The following is a 15,629-nucleotide window of genomic DNA, read 5'->3' on the forward strand; positions in this document are numbered from 1 at the left end:
GTCCATAGCATCAATGCCTTCCTCTTGCAGGAACTGCTGACACACTCCAGCCACATGAGGTCTAGCATTGTCTTGCATTAGGAGGAACCCAGGGCCAACCGGACCAGCATATGGTCTCACAAGGGGTCTGGGGATCTCATCTTGGTACCTAATGACAGTCAGGCTACCTCTGGCGAGCACATGGAGAGCTGTGCGGCCCCCCAAAGAAATGCCACCCCACACCATGACTGACCCACCGCCAAACCGGTCATGCTGGAGAATGTTGCAGGCAGCAGAACGTTCTCCACGGTGTCTCCAGACTGTCACGTCTGTCACATGTGCTCAGTGTGAACCTGCTTTCATCTGTGAAGAGCACAGGGTGCCAGTGGTGAATTTGCCAATCTTGGTGTTCTCTGGCAAATGCCAAACGTCCTGCACGGTGTTGGGCTGTAAGCACAACCCCCACCTGTGGACGTCAGGGACTCATACCACCCTCATGGGGTCTGTTTCTGACCGTTTGAGCAGACACATGCACATTTGTGGCCTGCTGGAGGTAATTTTGCAGGGCTCTGGCAGTGCTCCTCCTTGCACAAAGGTGGAGGTAGTGGTCCTGCTGCTGGGTTTGTTGCCCTCCTACGGCCTCCTCCACGTCTCCTGATGTACTGGCCTGTCTTCTGGTAGCGCCTCCATGCTCTGGACACTACGCTGACAGACACAGCAAACCTTCTTGCCACAGCTCGCATTGATGAGCTGCACTACCTGAGCCACTTGTGTGGGTTGTAGACTCCGTCCCATGCTACCACTAGAGTGAAAGCACCGCCAGCATTCAAAAGTGACCAAAACAACAGCCAGGAAGCATAGGAACTGAGAAGTGGTCTGTGGTCACCACCTGCAGAACCACTCCTTTATTGGGGGTGTCTTGCTAATTGCCTATAATTTCCACCTGTTGTCTATTCCATTTGCACAACAGCATGTGAAATTTATTGTCAATCAGTGTTGCTTCCTAAGTGGACAGTTTGATTTCACAGAAGTGTGATTGACTTGAAGTTACATTGTGTTGTTTAAGTGTTTCCTTTATTTTTTTTGAGCAGTGTATATTAGTAAAAAAATGTTTATTTTTTATTTTTAAGTAGTGCACTAGGCGTTTACTAGTATTAGCAGACCAAGCAGACCAGTCTTTAGCATGGGCCCCAAAACAATTCAGCATTTCTGGTAATTGTAGAATTAAGAACAGTATCTTACAGGATTCAATAGTTGGAATTGTAAGAGTTGTTGCCCTGTCCCTTTCTCTGTGATGTCATTCTATTGGAATCCAGATAGAACAAAACCCTGTCCCTTTCTCTGTGATGTCATTCTAATGGAATCCACAAAGAACAAAACCCTGTCCCTTTCTCTGCGAGGTCATTCTAATGGAATCCACAAAGAACAAAACCCTGTCCCTTTCTCTGTGATGTCATTCTAATGGAATCCACAAAGAACAAAACCCTGTCCCTTTCTCTGTGATGTCATTCTAATGGAATCCACAAAGAACAAAACCCTGTCCCTTTCTCTGTGATGTCATTCTAATGGAATCCACAAAGAACAAAACCCTGTCCCTTTCGCTGTGATGTCATTCTAATGGAATCCACAAAGAACAACACCCTGTCCTCAAACATGTACATCAAAATATGCAAAGTTATGGGCAAAGACACAAAACATAAAATAAAAATCTTGATCAAATAACATGGAAAACAACCACTTTTTATACAGTGTTAATTTACCATCCTTACACACCACTTAATGTAAATGTATATTACTGTATTTACATAGGCTGGTCCTCTAGGTTTGCACCTGTAGACCATCACCATGAAGAAAAACAATGACCAATACAGTAACTGAGTACATTGAGACATCAAGTGGTTTGTTGTGATGTGATGATGTAGTTCAGTTGGTAGAGCATGGTGCTTGCAATGCTAGGGCTGTTGGTTCGATTCCCTCGGGGGACCAGTATGAAAACGTATGCACTCATTACTGTAAGTTGTTCTGGAAGAGCGTCTACTAAAAGGGAAAAGGAATGAATAGACCATTTCAGTATTCACATAGAAATAAGTTGCATTTGCTAAATATTTTCATAGTCCACAAATATTATCAGAATAACTGTTGTGTAGAGATAATTATAAGACTCTGGATACAAATGCTGGTAAACACTCAAATACATTTAGTTAAAGTTTCACAAAAGTAGTGTACTGGACCTTTATTAGTCCTGTATTAGCCGACCTATATAGACATCTTCAGTACCGGCAATTATATATTTTTTCCTCCCTCCCCCAGCAAAGAAAATCGCTGAATACAACAGCTGTAGACCTTACAGTGAAATGCTTACTTACTAGCCCTTTAACCTAACCTTAACCCGTACCTTAACCATTTTAAATGTCAATGGGGTAGCGATGTCCCAAGGATCCCGATAGCACGGACCATAAATGTATCTCTTCAGTGTTTCAATCATTGCGTGTACACTGTGCGACACAATGTATGCAGTTTGTTGATACAATATCTTTGGTCTTGCATCATGATACTGCTGTATCAGACAGCAGAGGGCAGTAGTGCAAAGGGTTCGAGGTGACCTACAAAACATGAAAATATAAATAAATGCAATTTAACAGTGGAAAGAGAAATAATATCTATCAATAATTGTTCAGGACCTTTTTGATTCACTGCAATAGATTTTTTCATTTTGATTTTTTACTGAGATCGTAGTGGTAGTCGAGAGAGAGATTCCCAAACCTTCCATAACAAAGCCATCACCTACAGACAGATGTACCTAGGGAAGAGTCTCCTAAGCAAGCTGGTCCTGGGGCTCTGTTCACAAACAGACCTCATAGAGCTCCAGGACAGCAACACAATTAGACCCAACCAAATCATGAGAAAACAAAAAGACAATTCCTTGACACATTGGAAAGACTTAACCAAAAAACAGAGTAAACAAACTAGAGTGCTATTTGACCCTAAACAGAGAGTACACAGTGGCAGAATACCTGACCACTGTGACTGACCTAAACTTAAGGAAAGCTTTGACTATGTAGACTCAGGGAGCATAGCCTTGCTATTGAGAAAGGCTGCTCTAGGCAGACCTGGCTCTCAAGAGAAGACAAGCTATGTGTACACCGCCCACAAAATGAGGTGGAAACTGAGCTGTACTTCCTAACCTCCTGACAAATGTATAACCATATTAGAGACACATATTTCCCTTAGATTACACAGACCCACAAAGAATTTGAAAACAAATCCAATTTTGATAAACTCCCATATCTATTGGGTGAAATACCACAGTGTGCCATCACAGCAATATTTGTGACCTGTTGCCACAAGAAAAGGGCAACCAGTGGAGAACAAACACCATTGTAAATACAATCTATATTTAAATATTTTGTGCTTGAACTATTTGCACATCATTACAACACTGTATGTATGCATAATATGACATTTTAAATGTCTATTGTTTTGTTTATTATCTATGAGAGAGAGAGAGAGAGAGAGAGAGAGAGAGAGAGAGAGAGAGAGAGAGAGAGAGAGAGAGAGAGAGAGAGAGAGAGAGAGAGAGAGAGAGAGAGAGAGAGAGAGAGAGAGAGAGAGAGAGAGAGAGAGAGAGAGAGAGAGAGAGAGAGAGAGAGAGAGAGAGAGAGAGAGAGAGAGAGAGAGAGAGAGAGAGACTATTAAGGAGGAAATGAGAGTTGACATGGGGGATCTATTCTCAAAACAAATGCCTTAATTTAAAAGGGACAAAGACACATACTGTATCATTGCTTCTTGAATAAACATTTTAACACAAAGATACAGACATTCATTATTCCGTCGGGGACATTTTAGTGTCTCAGATTTGAATGTATACTGTAATGTCCAGAATGATGCATGAAGGATTGCCAAACCAAAAGGATGGCAGTATCCTTTTTGCCTCTGTGAGTGCTGACTGCAGCTCAAACACAAATACATAAGCATAGGAAATTACTGAAATAATATGTCACAGGAAATTAAATGTCTGTGAGAGGGACACTATTATATCCTCCATAATTAATAACCTGGAGGGGTTGCTGGGGGTTTGTTTGGGTAGGGGTCGTGGTAGTAGTGTGACTCCATTTGGTTAACAGCCTTTGGAATGTTATGATAAAGGGACACAAATCACCTTTGTAAGAAGCACGAGAGAGAGAATGAGAGAGGGAGAGAATGAGAGAGGTGGGGCAAGACCACAGGTAAAGAATTCAGAGTGAATTCGCCCTATGTGACCACAAAAAAACAACATGGGAGTATTTTTTATAATATTTTATAATATTTCATAATCAGCATATCTCTATACCACATTCACAGTATTGTACACCCTGACCCATTAGATGCATATAAACACTTTGTTCCTCTGTTTGGTTCCCGGTACTCAAAGAAATAGAAATGTCCTCTCCAGGATCCTCATATACAAATAAATGTACAAGAATAAGAAAAATACTCTCCATATTTTACACATTTATAAAATGTTATTTTACAAAAAATCTCCCAGTTAATCAAAAAATCCCTTGCTTATATAATTTTTAATTTGTATTTATAGTTTCATAATTACATACATGAAAAAAATGATTCAGTACAGTATGTGGTAGCTTTTCTGTTATAGATGATAGCAGTTTCCTATAAGTAAATTAAAAGACAATATACTGTATCTGTGAAGACAGGTGATTCTGCTGTATGTTCTACAACAGGGGTGTCAAACTCATTCCATGGAGGGCCTAGTGTCTGAAGGTTTTTGTGTTTTTCTTTAAATTAAGCCCTAGACAACCAGGTGTAGGGAACTCCTTACTAATTAGTGACCTTAATTCATCAACTAAGTACAGGAAAGGAGTGAAAAACATGCAGGCACTCGGCCCTCCATGGAATGAGTTTGACACCTGTGATCTTACGATGGCCTCTTTCCTCTTTGAATAAATAATTGTCCCTCCCCATATTAAAGTGAGCAACATAATTATCAGGTTAATGAATGTATCATGCTACCTGGATACAACTGCAGCTCTAGTAAAACAATAACAACCAGGCCACAGGAGGTCCTCATGCTCTGCTGGTTTTGTTCTGTCTTATTGGTCAATTCAAAAATCTAAGTCAACGTTAAGATGGACAGATATTGAATTTATGTGTTATTCCAGCTGGTTCCAGAGTGAAAGAGATGACCTACAAATACATCATGTCCATGTAAAACACAATATTATCCCTCTGTTGTGGTAGGTCATCTGATGCTCCTTCTGTCTCTATGGATCACTCCAGACACAGCCCACCAACCAGCCTGGAGGTCTTGGGCATTGCTAGCTGTGAGGGCCGGCAGCTCTCCCTCCAGTCCAGTACTAACAGAGTCAGGGGGCCCTTGTGTTCGGGTGCAGTGAGGGTAAGATGCAACAACAATAAGCTTGGAGTTTTGAGACTGTCTGCCTCACAGCTCTCACTGCAAGATGATACCCTTGGCCTTCAAATGAAGAGGAAATCTCTCCTCCTTCCCTCGCCATGCCCCTCAGGTGTAGATATCAAGAATGGAGTAAAGTGTATGAACAAGGTCCCAATGTGCAGAGTTGTAGGCTTTTTAAACATGAAAGGAATTTCCTTATTTTACACAACAACATGGCAGTCACAAGTGGGCCTGAAGACAGCTGGGTCTATGAGAGGCCGTGACCTTCTGGAGCAACAGCACTCCATGTTATTTCTGTTGTGTTTACTCTTTGTCAAATTTTCAGGGGAGAGAAACCTTGTCCTGAAGCAAAATGGAATTGGCTTCTTTAAAAGCAAGACAGCAAGTCTGCCAGGGAAATTCTCCCGGGTCTAATGTTTCATCCTGGGACCTCTGTAACTCCAGTCAACCACTGACCTATACGAACATGAGGTCAAACCATATGACTACATTTTAGATGAAGAACATGCTTGGTGGCTGTGGAGTACATTAAAGGAGAAAACTGCCCGTGTTGCGATAAAAAGGTGGTGTTCTCTTGAAGATGGTTCCGAGACAGAATCAATTGGATAGATATACTGGTATGACGCAGCCCCATTACCCACATCAATGTGTAAACGTAGGCTTCATTTGTCGCTACTGCATGTAAAAGTCAAATAAATATGATGTACATCGACATGGGGGAGACAGAGGAGCATATATCACTCCTATTTCCTATACTAACACCATGATGATTAACAGTAGTGTTACATATTTTCCTATAGAAGGTTATGATATGCCATAACTGTGTGTATCAAATGGGAGTAAGGATGTTCAAGGGCTGAATAAAATGTTTAGTCCTGTCCTGTTCTGTCCTGTGGAGGTCAGAGGGGCCCTTGGATCCAAGCACACATATTGTAAAAGCCTCACTTGACTTTGTTGTGTTGTGTGTACAATAATGCCATGACATCTTTGTGGTAACTGAGAAGAGGGAACACGTAATGTATGTTTCGAGATGTGCTGTATGTGAACACACTTCATGATTTCTGGACAGAGGAATAAAAGCTATTGTATGTTAGCTAAGCAGGCTAACAACCGGCAGTGATTGTCACAGTCCCAGAAGAGAACACACTGTATGGACATTGAAGCATTGCAGAATGCAGGATCAAGTAGGCTAATACCATGTTGTCTCTAACACTGTGTCCACATAGATCACATATCTCTCACAGACTCTCACAGTGAGATAGAGTGTGAAGTATTGTCTGCTTCTCCTCCTGCCAGTATTCACCTTTTCACTGACACCCAATGACACTGTCTAGAATTGAACAGATGGTCCTGTTAGAAAGTCAAATAAAAGTGATAAATATAAGGCGATTTGAGCGGAAAGCCATAAGGCACTTCCAGTATGGTGATGGTGACAGCCATTATCATGTGTGTTGTAGTAAGTAGGCTCTCAGGCTGGACACCACACTGTCCACTGAGTTCCTTACATGATGGCTGCAGTTCCGCTGCGTTTAGTTGCATGGAATACACATCGGATACTTTTAAGGCAAAGTCATCATCATTGCCTGCATGATTGTTGTGTGTTGTTTTCTGTAGTGAGGTAACAACTAAAAGTGTTGTTTTGTGGTCAGCTAATGTTCGTCATTTGTCTTGTTTTTCTCATGAGACTAACTGTGCATGTTTGGTCTTCTCTTGTTGATGTCTCCTAAACACATTAGTAAAATTAGTACTATGACAAGGTTTTACATTGTGATGATGTTCCCATCCTCTCTCATGCTCTCCTGGCTGCTGCTGGTCTTGGTGGGGCTGCCGTTGTGAGTAGGAGTGGTCAGGGAGTTCAGAGAGGCCTTGCTGTCTGACAGAGAACCACTACTGGGCAGGAAAATGCCGTGGGGGAGGGGCCGTTGCCCCAGTGACGAGGACAATGGAAACTCCCTGTGGCTGCCATTACCATTGGACACACAGTGGTGGGGCAGGTATGGCAGGATGTCACTCTCAATGATAAGGTCTCCATCCTCGTCGCTGTCGCCCTCCGCCACACTGTTACTGTTGCTATAGTGACTGACACTTTGAGAGGCGGGGCTGGGGGCCAAGTCATGGGAGATGGTGGAGCCTATGGATCCAGAGGAGCTGTTCCCCCCTACCGAGACCTTGCTTCCTCGAAGAACCACGTTATTGCGCTGGTTGGCTGGCTTCACCGTCACAATCAGGTTGTGGCTGTTGGCCACCATCATGTCTGTCACCTGGTCCAGAGACTTGCTGTCCACGTCAATGCCATTGACCTCCAGGATCTCATCGTTAACCCCCAGCAGGCCTGTGCTCTCAGCCAGGCCTCCACGTACCAGCCGGGAGATAAAGACACCAGGCACCTTCTCCACTCCCTGAGGCGTGACCCGCACGCTCACCCCGTCCCGGATATAGAAACCCAGGGGCTTGTGGGTACCGTGCTTGTGCAGGCGGACGCGCCGGTGTGTCTCGGGCAGGATGTCGACATCGATGATGGAGGAGATCTGCCGGAAGTCCTGGGGATGGCCAATCATCAGTCCTGGTTTGGTTTTCTGCTGTGCCGGGCGCAACCCTGCCAGACCCTTTTTCCTCCTCTGCAGGGAGTTGGTGGCAAAGACCACAGGCTCATCCACATCTACAGGACAGAGAAGCCATGTCAGAAATACACATCATACTGTATGACAAGGCAGCACCAGGTTCTCAGTTCATTCCAAACATGGATAAGAAAATACATAGAAATATGTTCTGCCGTTTAAAAAAAAAAGGCATCAGATCCTGTCATCATGTCACCTTCTGGTTTCAACAGCTAACCTGAAGGTAAGACATGGATTAAATTGAGTTAGTTTAGAGTGTGAAAGGTGGAGAGACACAGGTTGTAAATCTACTCTAATCTTTTCCAATGCCTCCGTCTGTCTTTCCGTGTGTAAACCGTCAATCTCAAACGCTCAGAGCAGGAAAAAGCTCACCTTTCAACTCTCAAGAAGGAAGTTTAATTTCCCTACTATATAAATACACATATTGATATAGAATGCAGTGGTCTCACTTTATCCTGCTGTATGTTTCTTTTGGCTTTTCTGCGAGAGATTCATTAAGATCCAATATTATGTCAACCATAGAGATCCTATGAAGTTATATACTAATTTTTATGATGTCAACAATCTGAGCTGAGTGTAGGATTTCCAAAAACATTGAGTCTCTATTCCACACTGTTTTCATAGTTACGGTTCCCAATGCCCTCTATCCCACTTCTCCTATTCCACTCCCTACTCTCCACTCCACCTCTATCTACATCTCCCTGTCTGTCTCTCTCACTCACATCTTCCCTGTGCTGATTGAGAGCAGAGGTTGCTGGCAACAGGAGAACAGTATTTCAGAACCTGCCCCATAGACAGACGGAGACAGACTGAGTCTGAGAGATGGAGAGATGGAGCAGGGCTGCTGGGGTAGGTGTAAGGACAGTGAGGATTTCCATAACTCTCTCTCAGCCCCTACTGAGGGGTCAGAGATTGCAAAACAGAATCAGATTACATAGCAGGCAGATGAATCACAGCTTCAGTACCCACTGTTAAGATGAAATAGACCAGGCAGCCGAGATCCATCATCACACACACCTGACTTATCCACTGGTGACATAGTCATGTTTTTAGTGCTAGCAGGCAGGTAGCTGCATGGGGAGGAACCACTCAGGGCTCAAGTCTAATGACAAGCCATGCTCGCTGCAGAAGAGAGAACATTTTAAGTTATTTTTAAACTGCGGAGAAGGGCGTGCTATGTGAACCTGTTCCTCAGAGAGAGACAGAGATATGTAGGAGAGGTCTTGATGTGGCTCTGGTGGGCGGAGACTAATGCGGGGAGACTTCAAACCGTTCTGCCTCAGTTCTACCAACACGTCTCCTGTGCCACTAGGGGCCCTGATAACTCTAGACCACTTTTATTCATCCCACAGAAACGCATACAAAGCCCTCCCTCACCCTCCCTTAGGCAAATCAGACTATGACTTTATTTTCCTGCTTCCTGTTAACAGACAAAATGTCAAAACAGGAAGTATCAGTGGAGCGCTCAATACAGAAGTGGTCCGATGAAGCTAGTACAGACTGAGATATGTTCCGGGATTCATCCGATAGCATTGATGAGTTTACCACATCAGTCACAGGCTTCATCAATAAGTGCATAGACAACGTCCCCCCCACAGTGGCTATGCTATATGTGTTGTAGATATGTGGTAGTAGAGTAGGGGCCTGAGGGCATACACTTAATGTGTTGTGAAATTTGTCGTGAATGTATTGTAAATGGTTTTAAAATTGTATAACTGCTTTCATTTTCCTGGAACCCAGGAAGAGTGTCTGCTGCTAAATACGAACGTATCCAAACCAAAAACCTTGGATAATAGGGAATATCCTCGCTGGGCTAAAGGCTAGAGCTACCACTTACAAAGAACGGGACACGGACATGGACACATACAAAAAAGCTCACTAGGACCTCCGACGAGACATTAAACATGCAAAATTGACAATATAGGAGGAAGGTGGAATCCTATTACACCGCCTCTGACGGATGTTGCAGGGCTTGCAGACGATAATGGATCACAAAGGGAAACCCAGCCTTGAGATGCCCAGTAATGCAAATAACACAACAATTACATACTTAATGCTGCTGGGTCATGCAGCAAGACAATCTAAACCACACAAACAAGTCTACATAAAAATAGCTAAAAAGCAACAAATTTGAAGTTTTGTAATAGCCTAGTCAAAGTCCAGACCTAATCCCAATTGAGATTTTGTGGCAGGACGTGAAACGAGCAGTTCATGTTTGAAAACCCACAACTGTCACTGAGTTAAAGCAGTTCTGCAAGAGTGGGCCAAAGGTCCTCCACAGTGATGTGAGGGACTGATCAACAACTACAGGAAGTATTTGGTTGGAGTCATTGCAGCTAAAGGTGGCAAAACCAGTTATTGAGTGTAAGGGGGCAATTACCTTTTCACAAAGCGGAATTGAGTGTTGCATAGCTTAAATAGTTAAAGTAAGTATTCATTTTTCTTGTTATTTGTAAACGCAGGTTCCCTTTATTTAATATTAGGTTTTGGTTGACGATCTGATAACACTCACTATAAAAATATGCAAAAATCAGAAAGGGGGAAATAGTTTTTCACAGCACTATATTTCTGATTTTTGCATATTTTTATAGTGAGTGTTGGAGTTGAAGTCAGAAGTTTACATACACGTTGGAGTCATTAAAACTCATTTTCAACCATTCCACAAATTTCTTGTTAACAGACTATCGTTTTGGCAAGTCGGTTAGAACATCTACTTTGTACATGACACAAGTCATTTTTATAACAATTGTTTACAGACAGATTATTTCACTTATAATTCACTGTATCACAATTCCAGTGGGTCAGACGTTTACATACACTAAGTTGACTGTGCCTTTAAACAGTTTGGAAAATTCCAGAAAATTATGTCATGGCTTTAGAAGCTTCTGATAAGTTAATTGACATAATGTGAGTCAATTGGAGGTGCACCTGTGTATGTATTTCAAGGCCTACCTTCAAACTCTGCGCCCCTTTGCTTGCCATCATGGGAAAATCAAAAGAAATCAGCCCAGACCTCAGAAGATAAAGTGTAGACCTCCACAAGTCTGGTTCATCCTTGGGAGCAATTTCCAAATGCCTGATGGTACCACGTTCATCTGTACAAACAATAGTACACAAGTATAAACACCATGGGACCACGCAGCCATCATACCGCTCAGGAAGGAGATGCGTTCTGTCTCCTTGAGATGAACGTACTTTGGTGCGAAAAGTAAAACAAGTCCTATATGGACGTAACCTGAAAGGCCGCTCAGCGAGGAAGAAGCCACTGCTCCAAAATCGCCATAAAAAAGACAGACTACTGTTTGCAACTGCACAGGGGGACAAAGATCGTACTTTTTGGAGAAACGTCCTCTGGTCTGATGACACAAAAATAGAACTGTTTTGCCATAATGACCATAGTTATGTTAGGAGGAAAAAGGGGGAGGCTTGCAAGCCGAAGAACATCATCCCAACCGTGAAGCACGGGGGTGGCAGCATCATGTTGTGGGGGTGCTTTGCTGCAGGAGGGGCTGGTGCACTTCACAAAATAGATGGCATCATGAGGATGGAAAATTCCGTGGATATATTGAAGCAACGTCTCAAGACATCAGTTAGGAAGTTAAAGCTTGGTCGCAAATGGGTCTTCCAAATGGACAATGACCCCAAGCATACTTCCAAAGTTGTGGCAAAATGGCTTAAGAGCAACAAAGTCAAGGTATTGGAGTGGCCATCACAAAGCCTCAAAGGCTTCAACTGTGTGTATATATATATATATATATATATATATATTCTTTTTTGTGTGTATAATATGCATATTTATATTGTATTATACAGGGCGCATTTGGAAAAGAGACCTAAGTCTCAATGTCTTCCCTGTTAAAGTAAAGGTTCAATGAAAAAAAATCTTCTAAGATTCCAAATCCCAGTATCTCCCATCGTCTAATTTACATCACTTTGCGTGGCACAATACATTAACACAAAAGGCAGATAAGATTCAAGAATGTGTGAGAAGTTTTCACCACGCCTCAAAACTGTATGATAGGGTTGCGCTCGTGTGTCGCTCCTCTTTGAACTGATGAACACCATTTCCCTGTAAAAAAGGAACCCAGAGAAGTACAATAAAACATATCAAAATTGGTAACTCTTTATGAACACCTGAAACAATCCAATCCTTCACACCTCCAATGGTGTCCGTGCTCCCAGGGTCCTGTGGGAACGTCCCGCCCCGGACAAAGCCACAGATGAGGTGTGTTTGACCTCTGTGATAACCCACAGATGGTCAGCCATCCAAACAATGTCATAAATCGTGATTGAGTCATCATGCTGGGCCTCGGCCCTTCATCCCTGGCCTTCATCATCGTTCACATTTGTTCATTCTCTCTATTTTGTCAACAACACACACATACTGTACACACACACTTTCACATACTGCTGCTACTCTGTTCTTCATTACCATCATCACCACCATCATCGTCATTATTATTATCATCATCATCATCTATTCTGATGCCTAAGGGCAACAGACAGGAAATCGAGAGGACGAACAACAGACATTTTACAGTGACTGCCTTTATGTACATATCTACCTCATATCTACCTCAAATACCTCGTACCCCTTCACACTGATCTGGTACTGGTACTCCCTGTATATAGCTTAATTCTTGTGTATTTTATTCCTCGTGCTACCATTAAAACAATTTAACTGCATCGTTGGGAAGAAAGTATTTCACAGTAAAGTTGTATTCAGCCTGTGTGAATAATAACATTTGATGTGGTAATGAGGAGCACTGTCTGCTGAGAGGGTGAAAAACAGGAAGTCGTCAACACCTCAGTGAGGCCATGGAGAAAGAAAAGAGAGCTTTTCCCACTCTGGCATTCTGATTTTACTGCCTGTTTGGTTATACCTTTGGGAGATCGGCGTACGACCACTATATATCATAAAGGATGCAGTGGATATGATCCTCTTAATACCGTAATAAAGTCACATTCAACACAGTGGCTGCTAGCCTAGCAGGGCCAGTAAGCAAAAGGTTACTGGTTTGAATCCCTGAGCTGACTAGGTGAAAAAACTGCCGATGTGCCCGTCAACAAGGCACTTAACCCTAACACACTGAGCTATAGGCTAGTCACTGCAAAGAGGTTATATGGATGACAACATTAAATTGATTTGACCAAAGCCACAGGCTGTTGTATGGCGGGATAAAAGGGAGATTTGATGTATATCCAGGCTCAACTAGAGGGCATGAGACATAATGGGCGGGTGACTGTCTGGCCAGACTAGTGGTGATCCCTGACCTCAACACTATGAAGGGAAAACAATCATCTGCTCACCAACAGAACATCTCTTCCAACATGGTGAGTAGACCGAAAACCCACTGCATTCACTGCATGTGTATTAAATAGATATTTAAATGTTCCTATACTTTATGAATTCCCAGTTATGAAAAGCATGTGTGTGGTATAGTTGACATTTCTTTGTTTGTTTGAGTTCATAACATATATGTTTGAGTGTCTGTCTGTTTGTGTTTGTCTGTCTGTTTGCGAGTGTCTGTCTGTTTACGAGTGTCTGTGTCACACCCTGACCTTAGAGATCCTTTTAATTCTTTATTTGGTTAGGTCAGGGTGTGACTAGGGTGGGTAATCTATGTTTTCTATTTCTTTGCTGGTCGGGTATGGTTCCCAATCAGAGGCAACTATCTATCGTTGTCTCTGATTGGGGATCATACTTAGGCAGCCTTTTCCCACCTGTAGTTTGTGGGATCTTGTTTTGATACTGTGCTGTTTGGCCCTACTAGACGTTACGTTTCGTTTTGTATTTGTTGTTTTTTCTGTGTTCATTTAATAAATTAATATGTACACCTACCACGCTGCACCTTGGTCCGATCCTTCCATCGACGAATGCTACAGTCTGTCTGTTTGGGAGTGTCTATTTGTGAGTATCTGTCTGTTTGTGTGTGTCTGTCTGTTTGTAAGTGCTCCACACAGAGCTGTAGCCTGCCCTGCTTCCCTCCCTGTCACCTCCATTAGGCTTATTGTCTGGACCCCCACAAAGAGCAAAGCGGCCTCTGTTATTAAACCCACTCAGGGGCTGGAGGAGGCGGGCGGGAGGGAGAGCCCATCCGGAGAGCACATGGGGGGAGGACTGGAAATGAACCAGCCAGACTGGCGTGACAGCCAGGCACCCAGGAGGAGGGGTAGGCTGGGGGCCGAGGTTACAGACCAGGGGGGTTGGGTCTGCTCAACGATCTAGCTGTCAATAAAAACATTAAAAAGTCAGCAGATCAGGGAGAACTGCAGTACCTTCTGAATGATGCTTCCTGTCCACATCATCCCCACAGAAAGAAAGCCAGAGTTCATTACAATGGTCTGTTAAAGAGTCTGGACAGAAAGGCTAACACACAGAGACGTGCAGGTTAACGGAGTAGGTTATTGAGGACATGAGGGAAACGTCTGAAATGCTACTAGCGATAACCCTGGACATAAAAACAGCTGGAGCTAGACTCACTTCCCTACTAAATCCATTTCTCCCTTTTTCTTATTATCAATCTCTGCTTCGCTTTCCCACTTGGTTCTTCTTTCCCTTGTGTCTCTGTGATTGTATTTGTACACAGTGTAAGCATTGCACTCCCAGGGATCTGTGTGGTCTATGAGCACGTCTACACTGTTCCGAGCAGTATTATTGACCAACTGGGCTATAATGTGGTTTAATGGTGAGTGAGATCAGAGGCTAATGTGCAGAGTGGCTAGCTACAGAGATACTGTCTCCCTAGTGTGTGTGTGTGTGTGTGTGTGTGTGTGTGTGTGCGTGCATTAGTGCTGATATAAGAAGGATCCATTGAAACCATCCCTTCACCCGGTCCTGTCCAATATAAATAACACACACACAAACATGTACACATTTCTAGGTATGCCTGTATGCAGAGCCTGTATTGCACACAGACAGACTGGAACATCTATAAAGTTGTCCTCTCCCTGCCCTGTCTCCGCCCTCTGGTGAGGGGTTGTGGGATTCTCCAACACATTCTAGAATACACTGCTCTGGTATCCATAAAGAACAGACGACGAATACCAAATATGCTTCCCTCACTAGATGAAATCAATCAACTACGCTCCTCTCTACATCATGTGATCTCTGTAGGCTACCGCATGAATCACCTGACTCATGTTATACACTACATTAAGTTACTGCAGCACAAGAGCCAGTAAATGCCTGTTAATGAAATGAATAACCAGCATCAGTAGGTCAACTCAGTTCTGAATCACTGCTGACATCTTACATAACCTTGAGCATGTTGAGTTTAATACAATGATGATTTGTAACAATGCTGGTATCATAAGGTGAGATACTGATTCAAATCTAGGCAGTCATTGGATTGAAACACTGGGAAGAAAGGCTGAGGTGGGAGGGGTCAGCAGCACTGGGCCTCAGGAGAGGACATTGAAATGAAGTCAGCAGTGGAGGGGTGGGCTTTTACAATGAACAAAATTATAAGCGCAACATGCAACAATTTCAAAGATTTTACTGAGTTACAGTTCATATACGGAAATCAGTTAATTTAAATGAATGAATGAGGCTAATCTATGGATTTCGCATGACTGGGAATACAGATATGCATTTGTTGGTCACAGATACCTTTTAA

At 43.0% G+C, this 15,629-nt stretch overlaps 1 protein-coding gene across 1 annotated transcript in view; it reads right to left on the reverse strand.

Moving 5' to 3' along the window:
• Window positions 1-4,260: 4,260 nt before the first annotated feature.
• pard6a (par-6 family cell polarity regulator alpha) overlaps window positions 4,261-15,629 on the reverse strand; it is a 35,575-nt gene continuing 24,206 nt past the window's right edge. The window contains exon 3 of the mRNA XM_064951937.1: window positions 4,261-8,051. Coding sequence (XP_064808009.1) covers window positions 7,153-8,051 — 899 coding nt within the window. The 3' untranslated portion in view covers window positions 4,261-7,152. The remainder of the gene's footprint in view (window positions 8,052-15,629) is intronic.

The sequence above is a fragment of the Oncorhynchus masou genome, chromosome 31 (genome assembly GCF_036934945.1).
Source record: "Oncorhynchus masou masou isolate Uvic2021 chromosome 31, UVic_Omas_1.1, whole genome shotgun sequence".
Taxonomy (NCBI): Eukaryota; Metazoa; Chordata; class Actinopteri; order Salmoniformes; family Salmonidae; genus Oncorhynchus; species Oncorhynchus masou.